Here is a 21,152-nt window from a genome sequence, read left to right as displayed (position 1 = left end):
GAAGAAGAAAAACTTATTTAAATGCTTATCTTACAGAATCAATCTAGCCAATCACCTTACAATTTCAAGGAGTTTTTCAGTGTTAGCGTAGTTTAGGGTCAGAGTCCAATTACGGATATTTTTTATCAAGCAGTGTTTATTATCATTTTGAATGTATAAATATTCGTTGACTTTGTTATAAAGGAAGGGTGCAAGGAAGTCAAGTTGACGACGATAAAAAACTGTATTGTGCGCAACTGAGTCGAACACTTTATGTTTTCTACGTCCACCTAGGCGACGTGCGCTTTGATTAGAGACGTATTTGTGTTGTCTTAGACAAACACGCTCAATATAAAGTTGACGGACTGATAGGACCCGAGCTATGGAGTAAAGTATTCTAGTGCAAAATCTAATCGGTTTAAAGAACATGACCTTTAGAATCGCTCTTTGTACACGTTCTAATGGAAGCAAGTGTGTTTTAGCAGCACCGCCCCAGACCGGTATGCAATAAGTAAGCAATGATTGTGTTAATGCTATGTAGACCGATTTAAGAAAGTGTGGGTCAGAAACACGCCTTATTTTTTTGAAAATGAATATTAGCTTGCGAATACGGTCTGACAGATAGCGAATATGCCTTGACCAAGAAAGATGTCGGTCAACTATCACTCCCAAATATTTGGTTTGATCAACATTTTCTAGCAATTCACAGTTACAAATAGCAGGGTTAGTTGCACCACCTTGCAAATCACCATTGGAGCATTTATGTACTTTAAGTGTAAAAGGAAATTTCGGCTGATTGGAACTAGTGATAGAGAAGTTAATATATTTAGTTTTAGATATGTTTAATGTGAGCAGGTTTTTACTAAGCCAGTTCGTAACTAATTTCAAGCCAGATTCTACAGCTGACTTTACCTCCAACCAGCTGTCCCCAACAAATAAGATGGCAGTGTCATCGGCAAAGGTTGTGATTTGGGCATTTGGAATGTTTAGGTCGCATAGATTGTTGATGTATATTAAGAAGAGTGTTGGCCCCAGGATGCTTCCACGTATAGTCGAGCCGTTAACCAAGTGCAGTCATGTTTGGCAGCATAAAACTTTGAAGGGGTGCAGTTTTAAAATGGTTGAGAAAAAACAGGTATGGGGGGTGATTTGTCGATAAAATTCATCGTATTATACGTGGTTAACGGCTCGACTATACGTGGACAAACACATTGTATAGAATATTCGATGTTGCCATCCTTTGCGTTTTGAACGAGCGACACGCCTCAAAAATACGGATCAGTTTTTCACCCGACGGAGGTCGTCGCGTCGGGAATTTCGATTCTATAGGTTTTAAATTTTTCTGTAACAAACTAATTTAACATTAGACATTTTTATTAATCATTATTCTCTTTATTAAATATATGAAACTTAAATAAGTTTCTCTAAAAAACATAACGGACGATTAACTATGTGTCAGAATTTATGGTAAGACCAGATAGAACCAAGCGCACCGGGCGACCTAGGCGCGGTGCCAGATGGACTCCATTATGCTGTGATAGCGTATCGAGTTACAGTAACCGCAGCCCTGCTACGTAACAAATGTGACCCTAATATGATTTCGCAATGCACTGCTGTTTTCGCACGGGTAATTTAAATCACCCGCATTGAGGGCGACGTGGTTAAAATGAAGAATTTCGTGCTCAAAATCATTAGTTGTCATTATTGCGAAATGCAAAGAAGGTAAACAGATTTTGCGTGACGCGTTCAATAATTTAGTAACTTCGGACGGATTAGATTATTGTTCAATTTTGGGATTTTTTTTAACATGCTAAATCTTGATAAGCACTTTGTCTTAAAGAATCCTTGCAGAAACACTGGGCAAGCAGTCGGCGGTCGCGCTTTGAATATACACCGTGTTTTTATCGAATTCCGTTAGCTCCGGGGTATGGGTAAGTACGTTTAAGGAAACTATACGGCATAGTTAATTAAATATATATGTAGTTAAATGTTGCATGTAGCGTTGTTGTAACACGGGCATTACAATTAATTCAACCAAACAATTGAAAACTGTGACATATCAATGTCATTTTGAACATCAATCGTCCGAAATAGTACTTACGTTTAGTAGAAAATGTATACACTCGTACTAAACACTTATCAATATGTAAACAGGCCCTAAGGCAATTGTATACGCTCGTAAGGGCCTTATAAGATAAAAATAGATAATTGATTAACACCGAAATGGAGTTTAGTAGAATACCGGTGTCTTTGAGAGAGTTACTCAAACTAAGCTCAGGAATGCACCCTTGAAATTAACGGAACAAGAAACCGGGCAAGTGCGAGTCGGACTCGCGCACGAAGGATTCCGTACCATTATTTATAAAAACGGCAAAAAAATATGTTTATTGTATGGGAGCCCACCTTAAATATTTATTTTATTCTGTTTTTAGTATTTGTTGTTATAGCGGCAACAGAAATACATCATCTGTGAAAATTTCAACTGTCTAGCTATCACGGTTCATGAGATACAGCCTAGTGACAGACGGACGGACGGACGGACAGCGAAGTCTCAGTAATAGGGTCCCGTTTGATCCTTTGGGTACGGAACCCTAAAAACACGGCGTATTTAAGGGCATGTGAGGTAATAGTAGCATAGTTTACTTGGCTGGGGACAAGATAAACAGTATGAGAATTCCCTTCAAGTGTTTCTATTGCCCCAATGTTGCTCTTACCATTTAACCTTATATATTTCATTTTTATTTCACAATACATGATAGTACAAGCCTTGATCCAGTCTCTACCAGTCAACTTATGGGAAATAAAATAGAAAGATAAAGTGGTTCAAGTTTAAAGCCCATGGTTCGTCCGACGTTTTCTAATAAACCGAATCATGATTTCTTTATTCTATTCTACCTACGAGGGGCACAAAAAACCTACACCAGAGCCTATCTTTGTGCTTTTGTCCCTTTACATAAAAACGAATGTCCAAAATTCAAAGCGGGTTTCTTCGAACGTGCCTCTTTATTACGCTACCAAACTGAACCGAGGTGTTTCGATTTACTTCAATGTGAGGAATGTTTTGATGCTCGATAATTAAGTTTACACAGAACTCATAAAAGCGCTAAACACAAGCTATAATAACAAAAGCTTTGCAGGTTCTTCCTAATTTACAAAAGTCATGAAAATGTAAACCCAACCAAAACAGAAACGGTATACGAGTATGCTATATTTTTTTAAATACACAGACGCTAACTTTCACGAGCGTGAAACTAACATAAGATCAAAACATCCCAGTATAACAAAAATGTGTGTACGTTCATCTACCAAGAAGGCAATAATCGGACGGCCAGTCTTTACCCCACTTCGCTGGCCACGATTTTGGCACACTCGTTACCGTATTAACGACATTGCAATAGTTACGTCAGCATTAAATAATAGAGAATGACCGTACAGGAAGTTCGAGGACGTTAATGTATATGATGTGTAAGAGTGCTCATTAAAATGAATATAGCGTAACGTTTCATGTGATTATCACAGCCAAGGTGACTTCAAAGTAAAGATTGCATATATGTAATTTTCTAATAAGCGGCACACAGATTAACGACTTAAGAGAGGGTTAACGAAAAATGGTCGTTTTAAGATAGGGGTGCAAATGTAGAACATGATGATCGGGGCTACCAAATTATTAATATCATGCATGTGATAGTTGCATTAAACTCATAACAAAACTACGATTACGCATGTCTTGCCAACCCTTTCTTTATCTTTGGGTATATTAGTAAGGAACTGGTTTTGGTAAGGAATTTATAACGATACTCGTCCTACGAAATTGAAGCAAAATTTAACATAACATTGTACAAAGGCAAAGTATGTAGTAATTTCTTACATAATTATTATAAATATTCAGAATAGAAATGCAGTTGCATTGTACCTATATGTACATTTTCCAGTAATTTTATAGGATTCGTCCTGGATTATAAAATATATTATAACTTTAAAAAAATTATGTATTTATGTGATTCTAGTGGTTCTTAAACTTTTGGGCGATGGACCTATTTTCGGTTTCTCCGTGTTTCCTACACTTCTTTAGAATGCGATTCTAAATATCTATTAACAACCACATGTTATGATTGTTTTATAATTACCCTTTTAAATTCTTATACATTAAGTTTGAGGTGCCGACATTTTATTATCACCCCATCCCATAATACAAACAAACAAGTTAAAATCTCGCACAAAGAATGTCCCGTACATAAAGTTGTCATGGCAGCCCTAAGTTAATGTGGGTCAAAGCAAGCCGGCATTGGCCTTGCCATGCACATGTGAAGCTTTTGCAGTGGCCGAGGAATTTCTCCATTTCTTGTGTAAACTTTCCTATGTCGTTAGGACATTCAGTTAAGTAAATCGTCTGCTATGGAAAGTGACGAGGATTGGATTTCTCTCTTGAAATTTTCGCATTAAGATACTGTATTTGGTATAAAAAGGCTTGTGAAACTCATAAGCAAGTATGTAAAACATATTTGTATCGAAATTCAAATGTCATATCTTATTTTTACCTCTCTACTTATCCGAATCTCAAACTACTCACAAACTTAAGCTGTATATGCAACGTAAAATGTTCTTTAAAAATAAAACATAAGTGAAAAAATCTCTCTTCTACCAGCAAGCCGGTCGAATCAACTAAACACCTTTTAAAACAAGGTAATTATTTATTATAAGGTGGGAAGATTTCATCAGACTGCTTTCTATTCAACTTATTCAAGTTTAAAATACCTCACGCTCTAATAGACAAAAATAAACTATCCTTAAGGACCCCTTCCTTTAAATAAATAAAATAAAAACATGTATCGCTTCATTTGTTGAACGAAGAAGACCTATAAAATTCTCGTGAACAATACACAAAGAAAAACTGACACCGAAACGTATTAAAATGTTATCTTGGAAATTGGTCCGTATTCTATTACCTACTAACTATGTGTGACTAACCCTAGTGGAATTCGGTTGTAAATCACGTAAGCAAATTGGTCGTCGTTGCACAAAAAATATATAAAATAAGCCTAAAAGCAACTGCTACGCAAGTATGCATTTTTTAGCAAGTTGACAGCGATATTTAAGACTATTGTTTAATAACTATGTACTAAGATAAAAGTTTCTGAGATCCAAACAAATTATAGGAGCAAGCGTACACTATTGAACACATTAAATACTTTTGTAAATAGGTTATAGGTTATAATGGGTGAACAAGTTAAACAAAATAAAGTAGAAAAATGCACACAAAAATGATGACTGATAAGAATACATTCATTAGTAGGTTGTAAGTGTAACAATGTATTATTTATGTGTGCCAGTTTAAACTTAGTTACTTAATTAAAAAATCTTTATGAAGTTTCGTACCGAAGACATGTAATAAAACAACGTACCTAGTATACTTTCAAAATTAATTATTGTTTGTCTAATTGGGTACTTCATTAAAATGACGTAAACACTGAAACGCATCTGTTTCAACAATCCTCACCTGACGAAGGCTCTTCTTGAAAAGTTTGAACTTCATTTTGATCCAACAAAAATATTTTCAGTACCAATTTATCATCACAAAACACATCGGAACCGATTGATTTCACGCACTTGACCGTGTGCTAACCGATTTGGTTCACGATACGATGTTTACGATACGCTAATTCCGTGACGCGGTACGTCTGGCGGCGTCGACCGGTCCGCGCCGAGTGAGGGGTATAAACGCGATGCGGCTTTTACATATGTTTCAGGAAGGTTTATCTATAGCCTTTAGTTTATTGTTTCAGTTTTACGTAAGCGTGAGTTAGTAATAGTTGTGAAGTTTATTCAAAGGTACTTGCGAATAGTTTGTTATAAATAATTCTAGGAATACTGCACTTGAATTGGAACATCACTGATAAGTCAGTATTGCAGGCGCGCAATGTTTGATTCATTCATAAGACGAAATTTATCGTTTTAAGGGAATACAAATGACAAAGTTATGATTGCTTAGATGTTTCAATGGTGCTATCCCTATATCGGAAGGCTGCTACTGCTATATAATTATGGAAAGTTCTCAAATTTGCGAAATTTCCACACAGAAAAACAATCGTAAACTTCTCATATTTTTGTATGGAATTCCAAATTTTCCATTTTCCAAAACGAAAGTTCCTCTGATTCCTGTGAAATTTCCGAGAAATTTTCCAACTGTCTGTATGCTTTCCGCAACTTGCACATCTGTAAAGAAATGACTCTTAACACGAGGAATTTCGTACATTGACCTGCCTGTTCCTCTCTCTATCGCACGTCCGTAACTATTTGGATTACGCAAATATGACCACGTCTCTGAATTTCGTACCCAGCTCAAGTGGCTCCCTATTCGTCATCGCCGTAACTCTCATATTCTTGTACTTCTTTATAACATTCTTTTCAACCCCTCCACCCCTCTATATCTTAAAAAGCGTTTCAACTATCTTTCCTCGGTCCGCTGTGCGGAGATGCATCTCCTTGCTCCACCACCTTCATCATCAAAATTTTATAGCAACTCTTTTTCTTTTCGTGCTGTTCGGTTGTGGAATGCTTTGCCATTAGACATTAGACGTGCTAAATCCCTTCCCGTTTTCAAAAATCTTTTGAAGACTCACTACCTTTCGCTGCCTTAACTTGCCTTTATTTATGATTGTATAATATATAATGTATGTATGTATATATGTATTTATTTTATTAGTATGTAGGTATGTATTATATTGTTTGCGTCTTCTTTTTGTTGAATTATATGTATATCGGCACTACCCGTTCAATGTTGTAAGTTCATAGTTTCCTGCTACCCAAAGGTTGTCTGGAAGAGATCGCTTCTTAGCGATAAGACCGCCTGTTGTTACCTAACTTTTACGTGTTTTTTCATTTCCTGTCTATTTTTAAATGTATGGTGCACAATAAAGAATATTTACTTACTTACTTACTTACTATATATCATATATTGCTGTCCCGCCCATGATGCCGGCGGCCAATGCCATTGTGCGAGCGGGACAGCAATATAGTTATGCGCGTGCGATAGAGATAGGAACGGGCGGGTGAATGTACAAAATTCCTGATGCTAAGGTCCTTTTTTTAGCTACATCTAAATATATAAATGCATGTGTCATGACCGATTGACTGATTCAGCGTTTTTGAAAATTCATCCCCTAATAGGTTTCAAAAGGGGTAGAAAGTTTGTAACGGGAACGATTTCTTGAAATTAGTAGGAACAGAAAATATTAGAAAGAACGAAAATAATTGTTTTTGAAAATTCAGCCCCTTAAAGGGTTAAAAAAGGGAATTCGTTTAAAGTGTTTTTAGGGAAATAAATCCACGCGGACGAAGTCGTGGGCAACATCTAGTATATCATAATCCTACTTTTTATAACTTCTCATATTACTTCAATGAATGATAGAATCTCATCACACCTATGGTATAAAAGTTGACTACACAATGAGAATAAAGTATTATTAACAATATCATACACATGTATGTGAGATGTGCTTTCACGTGTCATGTCACATGCATTTATAAAATTTACAAAAGGCGTTTAATTGCGTGGCCCGTTTAAAGGTTTTATTCGTTAAAACTTTATCTATATACAGAGTGGATTTATTAAATGGGGCACCGAGGGCAACTACTAGATCCCGTGCCGCTACGCCAAAATGGTATTAGGAGAAATTCCCTAACCCCCTTATTCATAAACGTCTACTAAAGTTACGAAGCCGCTAATAATCGTTTGTGCCTTTCCATCATACCAATACGTCGGAAAGGGACAAACGATTATTAGCGGCTTGTTAACTTTAGTACAACAGAATCAACAGAGCAGAGCTCAACGAGGGGGGGCGGGTTTAGGGTCGGCAACGCGCATGTAAATCCTTTGGAGTTGCAGGCGTACATAGGCTACGGAGACTGCTTACCATCAGGCGGGCCGTATGCTTGTTTGCCACCGACGTAGTATTAAAAAAAAAAGTAGACGTTTATGAATAAGTGGGTTAATGTATTTCCATAATTAAGTTGCAGTAAACATCGACATTAGTCAATAATTAATTTAGTTGCACCCAATAAGAGGTCATTGTCCCCTGACACTATCAGTAGTATCGATGCAGTGCATTAAATATGCATAATAAGACAAATATAGAGCAACAATGAGCAACACTTCGATGCCGCTTACTCATTTGAATTGTATTGTCTAAAGTTGGTACTACAAGACGATTCATAAGTCGTGATCAAAAATATTTGTTTCTTACTATGTACGTTCAGTATTAACCCTTGTACCTAAGTATATTCAAAATTCTGTAAACGTAGTTTGTTATAATTAATTAATTATTTAACTAACATTTACCGAGTCTCATGGTTACCCCCACAAAACTATATCAAGATAGAAGGAAAGAGTGTATGTCACTTGCGTGCAAAAAAGTCAAAAGAATCAGGCGTTACTTTGCGGAAATCCATATTAATTAAAATCCAAAAATAAAAAAATTAAGTCCATTTGTCAGTTTTTTCTTAAAGTACGAATAGTGATGTACGCTGCAATTTCCTCACTCGATTAGGTAAAATTGATTTTGAAATGAAAGGAAATAATAATTAAATTTTGTAACACTTTGGGGTATCCACCCAGTGTTATAAACAGCTGAGTAGCATATTATATAGGTACTTTATAGGTTAGAAAATGGTATGTTTGTTTTGGTAAGATTTGGTAGTTGAAATGTCTTCGACACGGATGTCATAGTGGGTCAGTCAAGGACTGAGACCTGTAGTGATATTTTCAACTTTACATATACGCTTTTAGCTATATTGAGTGGACAAAACTTACCGGAGCGGTAGGTCAGTCTGTGCGTTCACTCCGTTGCATTTTGCGCATCCATGTCGTGTTCCTGCGTTGTGCTAGGACACAGGCACTTTGTTTGCGTTGGGATATATACCTTTCACAATTGAAATACATTTTAAAACATAGAAATACCACGTATTAACAGTATGATTTCGATAAAACCGAGCAGTTGTTTATTTCAGCGGTAGACACTGACGGCTGTCAATGTCATTTGGTTTTTTTTGTCCATGGTTCCGTAACAGACGGTCGGTCACACTTGTTGTACGGCAATAAACATATACTTGTGGTTCTTTTATCTTTTTATAATTTCCAATTATTAATAAAGTCCGTTTTATTAGCTTCCCAAAATGAGTAATTTTTTTTTATTGTTGATGTTTCGAACTATTCCGAGAGTCAAACCGGTCAGTCGAGGTATCCATTGAATGGGTAGGTTTTCATTCATCAGTTTGTCTATGGTTTCTCGGATTGGAATTTTGATAAATCATTGTTCGATCGATCTTCAAGATGTGAAGGATATTAGAAAATCTTTCGGCAATCAATCTTAGGGGTATGTAACCTACTTGAAGGTTTTATTTCCTAAAACTGTGGTAAATTCAAGTTAGTAATCGTTAATGTAATTTTGTTACAGCTCGTCCCAAAATGTGCATAATTTAGAGTCTTAGAGCCTACCTAAAATGGCGGCTGCTAATCTTTTCTCTTCAATTTAACATAACTTGGTGAGTTTCCACACTTTTTAAATATATAAAGAAGGAAAGGCGGAGGTAGTGTGTCCTTTCGCAAATGGGTTAATATAGTGTTTTATGTGGATTTTCCAGCAAAACCTAATGTAACGTCAACCACCTCTTCGTTTTGTCACGCGGTCTGCAGGCGCCGTCGTTGGTATAGGAAATAATGGACCCGGCATAAACCCCGGTAAGTCATTTAATCGCTTCATTGCCGTAATTTAAATCGCGCTGTGCCTCAGTTTAAAATATAATTTTTCTATAAAACTAAACGTGTTAAAACATAATTTTTTAACCTAGAACATTTTCTTTGTTCTTAGGGTTTTTTCTGGACCCTGGTTTTTCCTGGACCCTGGTTTTTCCTGGACCCTGGTTACTCTAAGGCTGTGCCATCCGGTGGCAGCGTTCTTCTTGGCAGTGTCCGTGAAGTTAAGACTTTTATGAGATACCTTTAGTTAAATATGGACCCTTTACGCTGAACAGGTAACCTGTAATCCCTGTGAGCAATTGCTTACTGCTAAACATCCCCGGAGGTTGGGGCATAACTTTTACTTTAGACAGTGTTATGTTAGGAAGACAAATTTTGATATTGTTGTCCGTAGACACAGAGATGTCTATGATGTATTTAGTGTAAATTTCAAGAAATAGTGGTGTCACTAAGAAGTATTTAGTATTACTTATTTACTAATAAATAACTCGTGTTGACCGTAGCGGGTCATATATATTTAAGGAATAAAGGTGTATATTAAATAAATTTGGGATTTTCATTTGGATATGTCATGCGCTTGATGAGGATAGTATCCTGGCGTCCTACCTTAAATTTTTGGATACCTATTCTCACTCCATAGTGGCCTGAACCGCGACCCTATCTATGATTGTAGTTAGCCGAAGGTATTTGTGAACTTTTCAGTAGTGAAGTTTGGTGAGTTCTGGATCACTCCATAGAAACACGTTTCCTTCTATGGAAACGGTCTTTAACAATAATAGAATCAGATCTTCTCCATATCCAGAGCTCACCCACACCTATTACAGTGGCATGCCCAACGTATGGCCTATGGAGTATGACATGTCCAAGTGAAACATTTTTGCATTATTTTAGTATTAAGGTTATTTTATGTAAAAGGGATTGCAAGTTATTGTTTTAAATTGTTGCTTGAGTTGGAGGTTAAACTTATAAATTTAACCAACTTATAAATAAAACTATACTACGCTAAATAATTAGCCTTACATAAGAGAAATTTTCTCACTATTATAAAATACTTTAAAAGGGTTAAAATCTAATAAAGTTTTAACTTAACTTTAAAATATTACAATTCAAAACCTGACACTGACTTACTTCTGATATTAAATATCAATCTTAAAAAATGGATTTCCTAAATGCGGGATGTAAAATCATACATTTACATAAAGACGAAATGGCACATGAACTGGCGATTCGCAGACTTCCGGTTAATCCTGTATCGCGTCGGTCCAGCTTATGTCATGCGTTAAAACAGACTGCAGATTTAGCCAAAAAGGGTAGTTTGAAGTGCCAGGACTTGTTAATAAGTAACGAAGTTGCCGAATTGGAGCTCTGCCAACGTAAGGTAGAGGAAATAGATTTAGAAGCGAAAGGAGACTTAACGGCGTCGGCGATTGATAGACTATCCTCGCGATGCAAATATCTTTTGTGTCGTGTTTCACGGTTACCTCAGGAGACCGAAGCGGTACTTCTGTTGAAAACATTAATTACTTCTTTATTAGATCGGTTGAATGAGCAAGGCTTTTCTGCGTCGTCTGGGTCAGATGATGATTTTCAATCTCCTTACGAATCTCGTATTGTTAGGGAAATTATTTATAAAACGGGTGTCTGAAAAACCTACTCTCTTTCCCAACTTTAAAATTGAAAATGATAAACTCTTCCGTTACTCTAAGAATAAGTATCGTCTGACAGCTCAATTTGACTGGAAGCTGGTACTTCCTTATGAGCATCGTAATGAAGTCTTAAATAAGTGTCATGATGATCCTACAGCAGGTCATTTTGGCGTGGGTAAAACTCATTCCAAAATAGCCGACATATATTATTGGCCTACTTTATTTCAGGACGTGAAGGAATACGTCGACTCTTGTGAAATTTGTAAAACTTATAAACCTGTTAACTTAGCTCGTCCTGGGTTGATGGGTAATCCACGACGTATATCGTCGCCAGGCGAAGCAATATCTTGTGATATTCTTGGGCCCTTTCCTCCATCTTATCTGAGAAATCAGTATCTCTTCGTATGTGCTGATTATTTCAGTAAGTATGTGACTTTGTTTCCACTACGCAACATAACTGCTAAAGCTATTGTTAAGTGTATGGAAAAAGGGATATTCCTTATACATGGGGTTCCTAAATATATATTCTGCGACAATGGTGTTCAATTTACTTCCAAAGACTTTCGAGACTTAATGTCCAAATATGATGTCCCTCATATTTTCTATAACCCTAGGTATCATCCTCAGACGAATCAAACGGAACGAGTGAACCGTGAACTAGTAAGAACCATTGCCTCATACGTGCGTTCTGATCACCGTAACTGGGATAAGAACGTATCGGAAATACAATGTGCATTGAATACAGCTCGTCACGAAGTAACTAAAAACACACCGTATTTCTTAACACATGGTCGTCAAATGATTCTAGATGGTTCCCTTTATAATAGCGAAGGTCCCATAGATCAAAACGCGCTCGAATTAGATACCAGTGGTGCTTTTTCTGAAAGACTTAAAGAGCTCAAAACTGTATTTCAAAAAGTGCGTTACTCGTTGATTGCCTCCCATGAACGTAACGCTAGGTATTATAACATGAGGAAGCGTCACGTAGAACTGGAAGAAGGACAAATCGTTTATAAAAGATGTTTCCCATTGTCAAATGCAGCAAAACATTTTTCTGCTAAATTAGCGCCCCGTTATGACAAATGTGTCATTCATAAAAAATTGAGTCCTCTTGTATACTCTTTAAAATCCTTAGAAGGAAAACTTCTAGGTAACTTCCATATAAAAGACATTGTACGTCCTGGTGAAGCCGAGCCGTCTTCCTAGCGGTACTCGTCTTAACACCAATTGGATACTTACACTTGAAAATATCCTATGTGATACTAAATATTGAACGTACCTACTAAACTGAATGCAGCCTGGCACAAGCTGGTTTTCATCAGACTGGGTATTTGTTCCATGTTTTTGTTTTTATTGGTACCGGGTGCACACGGACCAACATTAATCTTTCATGTGTCCTTATAAAGACATAAAACTTTAAATAATCTGAATAAACTGCAGAAACTTACTTTACTTATAAACCCTAAACGGGCCTATTACGTGAAATATTATTAATTATTGAAAAAGGGACTACGTTCTCGCTAAACTGTACTGTAACTGAACTTTTGTTTGTAATTTTAGGAATTGTGTAATAGCTAGAGCATGCAGCTTGTTACATATTTCCACTACTGTCGATGATAGGCAATTTCTTTAATAAAGGGAAAGTTTGTTAACGTTGCCGTCTTTGACGTTTTCTTTTAGGTTTAGGAAAGCGCGCACTAGGAATAAGAAGGTTCGAACCAAAATTAGTCGTTAGATTTCCTTGGTCGAACTGATCATTCACCAAGTCATAGGTATAACTTTGGTTGTAAGACTTGTTTTTCTTTATAGATTATCTATGGTTTCTTATTTACGTTTCGTAGGTTAAGGTGTTCACTTCCTATTGGGCGTATAGCATTAAAAAAAAAATTGTTTTTGAAAAAAAAATTTTTTTTTTAACCCAACTAAAGATGAACTGTAACACTTTGGGGTATCCACCCAGTGTTATAAACAGCTGAGTAGCATATTATATAGGTACTTTATAGGTTAGAAAATGGTATGTTTGTTTTGGTAAGATTTGGTAGTTGAAATGTCTTCGACACGGATGTCATAGTTGGTCAGTCAAGGACTGAGACCTGTAGTGATATTTTCAACTTTACATATACGCTTTTAGCTATATTGAGTGGACAAAACTTACCGGAGCGGTAGGTCAGTCTGTGCGTTCACTCCGTTGCATTTTGCGCATCCATGTCGTGTTCCTGCGTTGTGCTAGGACACAGGCACTTTGTTTGCGTTGGGATATATACCTTTCACAATTGAAATACATTTTAAAACATAGAAATACCACGTATTAACAGTATGATTTCGATAAAACCGAGCAGTTGTTTATTTCAGCGGTAGACACTGACGGCTGTCAATGTCATTTGGTTTTTTTTGTCCATGGTTCCGTAACAGACGGTCGGTCACACTTGTTGTACGGCAATAAACATATACTTGTGGTTCTTTTATCTTTTTATAATTTCCAATTATTAATAAAGTCCGTTTTATTAGCTTCCCAAAATGAGTAATTTTTTTTTATTGTTGATGTTTCGAACTATTCCGAGAGTCAAACCGGTCAGTCGAGGTATCCATTGAATGGGTAGGTTTTCATTCATCAGTTTGTCTATGGTTTCTCGGATTGGAATTTTGATAAATCATTGTTCGATCGATCTTCAAGATGTGAAGGATATTAGAAAATCTTTCGGCAATCAATCTTAGGGGTATGTAACCTACTTGAAGGTTTTATTTCCTAAAACTGTGGTAAATTCAAGTTAGTAATCGTTAATGTAATTTTGTTACAGCTCGTCCCAAAATGTGCATAATTTAGAGTCTTAGAGCCTACCTAAAATGGCGGCTGCTAATCTTTTCTCTTCAATTTAACATAACTTGGTGAGTTTCCACACTTTTTAAATATATAAAGAAGGAAAGGCGGAGGTAGTGTGTCCTTTCGCAAATGGGTTAATATAGTGTTTTATGTGGATTTTCCAGCAAAACCTAATGTAACGTCAACCACCTCTTCGTTTTGTCACGCGGTCTGCAGGCGCCGTCGTTGGTATAGGAAATAATGGACCCGGCATAAACCCCGGTAAGTCATTTAATCGCTTCATTGCCGTAATTTAAATCGCGCTGTGCCTCAGTTTAAAATATAATTTTTCTATAAAACTAAACGTGTTAAAACATAATTTTTTAACCTAGAACATTTTCTTTGTTCTTAGGGTTTTTTCTGGACCCTGGTTTTTCCTGGACCCTGGTTTTTCCTGGACCCTGGTTACTCTAAGGCTGTGCCATCCGGTGGCAGCGTTCTTCTTGGCAGTGTCCGTGAAGTTAAGACTTTTATGAGATACCTTTAGTTAAATATGGACCCTTTACGCTGAACAGGTAACCTGTAATCCCTGTGAGCAATTGCTTACTGCTAAACATCCCCGGAGGTTGGGGCAAAACTTTTACTTTAGACAGTGTTATGTTAGGAAGACAAATTTTGATATTGTTGTCCGTAGACACAGAGATGTCTATGATGTATTTAGTGTAAATTTCAAGAAATAGTGGTGTCACTAAGAAGTATTTAGTATTACTTATTTACTAATAAATAACTCGTGTTGACCGTAGCGGGTCATATATATTTAAGGAATAAAGGTGTATATTAAATAAATTTGGGATTTTCATTTGGATATGTCATGCGCTTGATGAGGATAGTATCCTGGCGTCCTACCTTAAATTTTTGGATACCTATTCTCACTCCATAGTGGCCTGAACCGCGACCCTATCTATGATTGTAGTTAGCCGAAGGTATTTGTGAACTTTTCAGTAGTGAAGTTTGGTGAGTTCTGGATCACTCCATAGAAACACGTTTCCTTCTATGGAAACGGTCTTTAACAATAATAGAATCAGATCTTCTCCATATCCAGAGCTCACCCACACCTATTACAATTTATATATTATTATTTATTATTTACCTACATAATATACGTAGTGAAAAGCAATAGTAGGTACATAGTATTAATAATTATATAATTAAGGGCGGTAAACAAGATTTACGAAAGAGTGGGAATTACAAACTTAATATGTTCGAATTCGTTATTCCTGTACCGCCAGTGACACATCAACGTTTTTCATCACGGTTATAAGGAAACTAAAGGAAAAAAATAAAACTTCTTAGCGATAAGACCGCCTGTTGTTACCTAACTTTTAAGTGTTTTTTTTTCCATTTCCTGTCTATTTTTAACTGTATGGTGCACAATAAAGAATATTTACTTACTTACTTCAGCTTAATTTCGGACGTACATTAGAGCCCAAGGTCGAGATTTAAAATTTAGGGACCGCATCGACTATATTCCCATTTTCGCTTGCCGTAAGGACGAGAGTTTCTTGTATGGTTATACGACTAACCTGTCAAAGCGTCCTTATTGCAAGCGACAAAGTAGGACATTTTGCCGGCCTTGGACATATATGCTTATGTTTCCCATCACTAAATGTCACTCGTGACGTCAAAGTGTTTTCGTAAAATGTTACACGCTCGGTCCCCTTACAAATCGGTCGACTCTTCTATCTCGATATAGTTCTGTGGTTATCCCATTTGTTACATAGAACTGTCACGGACTCATAGCATATTAATCAATTTTCAACCTCTTTGTATAATTTGCTGGCTAAAAACGTTAAAAAAAAAAATTATGACAATGACAAATTTCATGATCCACATTACGTTGTTTACATTGCAATTAAGTAACGTGTCTAGGTAGGTAGAGTCTGTGCAGAAAGAGTCGTAGAATGTATGGGTTCCCTTACATTTCATGACTCTTCTCTTTCCGCACAGACTCTAGTAGGATGACCATTAATGTTGATTAGAGGCATTTTTTGGAATTAGTATTAAGGAGCTAATTGATTGTCATTTGAGTTAGCGCTCCGCGTTAGTTTAAGACGAATGTGGAGATCCCGCGCGAAATCGCCTTTTCATACAAACGTTGTCCTCATTTTCCTTTCTGGATATTAACATTAATGAAAATATTTTGACACAATTGGTTGTATATCAACCACAGCTATGGGACGTAGGGGACGTTTGATTTTTTCAAATTATATAATTAAAAGATTTAGGCTCATTTAACATTTGTATGAAATAATTTTTTCAAAAAATATAAAAAAAGTCATAGGGCATAGCTATGGCTAATATACATCAAATTATGCAAAAATATTTTCCATAATGTCAACATCCAGACAGGAAAATGAGAACTACGTTTGTATGGAGAAGTAGCCGTCCCCTTTCCTCTTAAGGGAACTTTATCGGAAAATGTGGTTAGTGTCCACGACTTAAGAATCATCTTGTATTAGTATACCACTTAAATATATTAGATGGTTGGTAAAAAAGTTGCGCAGTGATTTTCTAGTAGCTGAATTTTGGGACTAAACTAGTTTATACATTACTTTTTTTAAACAAAGTTCATTATCGAACGATTGGTGAAGGTGAAAAAAGTGTAAGATTTTTTCCGTCACGGCCCTCTTGTGTTTAAATTCTTTCTCGAGAATAAAAAGCCTAATTTCACGAACTTACGTCAATCCTACAGTGGCGCAGTTGGCAAACAGTCCCTTGGAAACAGGTGGTATAACAGCGGCGATCCGGTTTCGATCCCTCGACGTGTATGCAGATATTAATTTTTGGATTTTTTTTTTGCACTTGAATTTCATATTTTTGATTGAATAAGCGAGTATGAAGCTCAAGCTAAACGTATCAGTTTCAGCTTGTACAAAAATATTTTCTTATGTTTAGTTGCTCTCCCTGCCTGTATGTCGCATTTCTGAACTGATTTGTGAAATTTTGTAAGCAGATTCGATAATTATTATTTGACGAGTTAATCGTTCAATCATTTTTTTTCTACTCGTTGACTACGTAATGGTTGAATTAAGATTTCGTATACCAAACTATAATTGCGTACTTTCTATGTATCAACTATAAGATTCATTTCGATACGCAGTAGTCAACTATAAAAAAAATTGTGCCGCCGCGCTCTCATAGAAAAGACTAAACAGGCGCGGGGCGGGAGTCGGGCGTTTATGTCTATATTTTTATCTACTGAGATACTTACCAATTTTCATTAATTATTAAGGTTTTATAGTAAAAAAAAGTATTATTTTAGATGACTCGTAGAAAAAGTATTGTATACAATAGTGATATAATCAAGCTTTTCAATCTCGTTAAGGTACGGGCAACTCAGCGAGATGCCCAAACACGGTACTCGACTAAAAAGCTCCCTATTATATCACGATTGTATAAAACACTATTTTGTATTTGTTACTCAAAATCGTTCCAACCAAGTGTTCCACGATACTCACGCATTTTTTAAATGTATATGTATATGTATTTATACAATACAAATCAGCTCCATGCAGCCCACCCTTCAACAAGTGCGTAGCAGACCATAATATCTTACTAACCGCCTCAATTAAACTATACTCGAATATAGGAAGAACGCTTGTGTAATACTCCCCAATCTCTTTTTTGATTGACTTTATTAGAAAGAGATTTCCGCTTCTATTAAGGTGCATTTATGAAATAAATTAATATTAATAGTTATGTTTGTATGATATGGCCCTGGTGTAAAAATGTATTGACGTTGTAGCAGAGGTTTGTCTACAACTTGGCTATTAAAACAAATTGTTTATGGTTCAAAAACGTAGTAGAGACAGACCACGATAAGTTGGCAGCGATTTCAGCCGCCCAAGCAGTGCATGTGTTATTGCAAACGTCAAAATTCTATGAAATAATAACGTTTACTTAACACTTGCACAGGCTGGGCTATCACAATCGCTGCCAAGTTAGCTTGGCCTAACTCTAACATGAAAATAAATACATTTATTTTCAGAAATACCAGTTTCATTTAAAGGTCCTTTTCCTTTCTTTAACCATATAAACTATTTTTCAGGCAGTAATTTAATAAATAAACTAATTTAAAAGTTAATCATTACGAATACTACGTAATAACAACACTCCACTACATTTCACATAATAATTAACTATTGGTATTGTTGCATTGTTTCATATTGTACCAGGCAGTTAAAAACAAGTTTTGTCTACTTGTACGTAGTTACACATATTTATATTTTTCTTTTGTACATTCTAAGAGTACCTTTTGTACAAACTGTACAAAGTATTTTCAACGTACTACTTTACATTTATCGCTGCACATTTAACATAAAAAGAGTAAAAAATCTTCTTACATCGTTAAGTATCGTGAGGTTCATTTTGAGGTTCTGGTATTTTTCCTTCGTTTCTTCAGAAAAGTTTGAGAACTGGTGAAGAAAGACAATAAAACAATATAGGTAAACTATGACACGCGTCATTAATTTATGCAGACCTATTTTGACCCTGCAAACCTGCTATAACACAACAACATACAATTTTAAATCAAACCTAGATTCTATGGCATCTACAAAATTATGAACCCAACTTGCCCGTTCATATGGGTGTCGTGGGTACAGAATGTACAGATGTAGTGAACAATCATTTGCCATCGTATTTTCTCGGAAACGTTCGTATTTGTTATCATCAGTACCTATTGAAGTAGGTAGACAAATTTACACGTCTAGAAACATTCTTAAACCTTGTGGCATGATGGAAAATGGTTAACCGCAGGTTACTTTTTCTGTAGTTATAATTTAGTCTCTCATTCAGAATTTATTTAGAATTATTAGGAGTCCTTATACGATATAAAAAACCGGCCACGTGCGAGTCGGACTCGCGCACGAAGGGTTCCGTACCATTATTTATAAAAACGGCAAAAAAATATGTTTGTTGTATGGGAGCCCCCCTTAAATATTTATTTTATTCTGTTTTTAGTATTTGTTGTTATAGCGGCAACAGAAATACATCATGTGTGAAAATTTCAACTGTCTAGCTATCATGGTTCATGAGATACAGCCTGGTGACAGACGGACGGACAGCGAAGTCTCAGTAATAGGGTCCCGTTTGACCCAAAGGGTACGTAACCCTAAAAACGGAAATTGCTAAAGTACATACCATTTTTCTGCAATCGTAAATCTCATTGCAAATGCATAAGGTTCACCAATAAGCTTTAATTATTGATTGTATAAAATTATTTATTTAAACTTTATTGCACAATTTAAAGAGTACAAATGGCGGACGTACGCCTTAAGGCATTCTCTACCAGTCAACCATTGGGCTAAACAGAGACAGCTAGTTTGGTGCAGGATTAGTTAAGATTAATTAGTCAAGTGTAAAACAATTTCGTGTTTCGAATTTGACAGTTGATGGCGATGTCGCTGTATGGCTACGTAATTTAGCGATAACTGTATGCTAACTCTATTAAAACTTGACGTTTGACGGTCCAAGGATACCACCAAAGCAGTCAAACAAGCCACAGCTGTCCAACTATGGTATATATATATTTTTTTACTTTTTATCAACTACAATCAATAACTCTTTGGTTTGTGTTGCCATTAGTACTCCAGAGGCAAGATACAATATGCGTAATTATATCACGTGATACACGGGAACCATAATGATCTAGCTTCTACGGCAAGAAAACGATCTGGCAAAGCATGAGGTGCGAGTTAGGAGACAGTTGTCCTATTTAGGAGAGATGGTTTAGGCATCCGTTTACGGATGAACGTGACTTACCTCGTGATCAGGCCCTGGTTTTGACGCCAACCTCGCTTCTGTCAGTTGGTTCTTCAATGCCCTGCAACGACAAGAAGGTTTGTGTTTTTGTGTTCAACGACATTAATATATTTAATATCAACCATAAATATTTTAACATCACAAAACCTATAAATAAAGAAGTCGTTTTATTAAAGTACCTATGATTATATGTGCGGCAGCTGGCGGTTATATAAAGGGGCCCACTGATTAACAGTCCGCCGAACGGTATCGGCCTGTCAGAACAAAAAGTTGACAGTTCCGAACAACTGTCAGGCCGATACCGTCCGGCGGACTGTTAATCAGTGGACCCCTTTAGGCCTACGAAGTTCACATTTTTGCTGTATCGAGCTCGAACATCGTTTTGTTTTCCAACCGCGCATAGCCAACAGTTTACGAAGTCAAAGGTGCCCTTCATTCGCCTTGCACGACGTAATGGTTCGCATTTTATAAAGCTACAATTTACAAATTCGCAGTTTTCTTCTCTTGCCCTTAGGGCAAAGGTTCTTAATCAAAACTTTTTCCGAATGGTCTCTTAACACTACGGTCAAGAATCGCAACCCTGGGGCCAATTTCTCGAACGGTATTATACTAATATGATAATATTAGTCCACGAACTGTCGCATTGTATGGGTTACTATGGCAACACACTAATAATATTAGACTCATACGTTCGAGAAGTGGGCCCCTGGTGTACACTCACATGTACAGCTCCTCGGCCTGGCGCGCCTGGCGCTCGCGGCGGCGCATGAGCGCGGCGCAGTGCTGCAGCGTGCTCAGCGTCGCGGTAACCGTCGCTTTGAACGACGTGCTTGTCGCGCGGACTTCGCCTGCGTGCAGGCTTAGCGGGTTACCTGCATAGATAATAGGGAAACATCTTATTACGAGTTACATTAACGACATTTAAACGGGGCATCTTAGTACAAGTTAACAATTTTTTGATGGAATTTAGATGGCGGGCTGTAGGTAGGCGCGCATTTGCAATACGCGTATCTTAAGGTAAGTGGTATAATCGTGGTGGACAAACTCTTAAGTCTGCATAAGCTAAAATTTTGAAATTACTTTTAATCAAAAAGTTACCAGACGATTTTGCTAAGTAGGAAATAATTATAGAATCATTTAGGTATAGGGT

At 36.6% G+C, this 21,152-nt stretch overlaps 1 protein-coding gene and 2 long non-coding RNA genes across 3 annotated transcripts in view; 1 reads left to right on the top strand and 2 right to left on the bottom strand.

Annotated features, from left to right (window-relative positions):
- Positions 1-21,152, bottom strand: part of LOC133527369 (uncharacterized) — a 274,455-nt gene that overhangs the window by 211,672 nt on the left and 41,631 nt on the right. The window lies entirely within an intron of this gene.
- LOC133527362 (ceramide transfer protein) overlaps positions 1-21,152 on the bottom strand; it is a 56,505-nt gene that overhangs the window by 26,995 nt on the left and 8,358 nt on the right. Inside the window, exons 5-6 of the mRNA XM_061864323.1 lie at positions 20,724-20,874; positions 20,003-20,063 (exon numbers count right to left, since the gene is read on the bottom strand). Coding sequence (XP_061720307.1) covers positions 20,003-20,063; positions 20,724-20,874 — 212 coding nt within the window. The remainder of the gene's footprint in view (positions 1-20,002; positions 20,064-20,723; positions 20,875-21,152) is intronic.
- On the top strand, positions 13,962-15,025 carry LOC133527366 (uncharacterized). Its single transcript, XR_009800875.1, has 2 exons — positions 13,962-14,265; positions 14,365-15,025. It is a non-coding gene; the product is annotated as an uncharacterized LOC133527366 (long non-coding RNA).

This window comes from Cydia pomonella, chromosome 18 (genome assembly GCF_033807575.1).
Source record: "Cydia pomonella isolate Wapato2018A chromosome 18, ilCydPomo1, whole genome shotgun sequence".
NCBI classification, from domain to species: domain Eukaryota; kingdom Metazoa; phylum Arthropoda; class Insecta; order Lepidoptera; family Tortricidae; genus Cydia; species Cydia pomonella.
The sequence above is the reverse complement of the archived record's forward strand: the minus strand, read 5'-3'. Positions and strand labels throughout refer to the sequence as shown.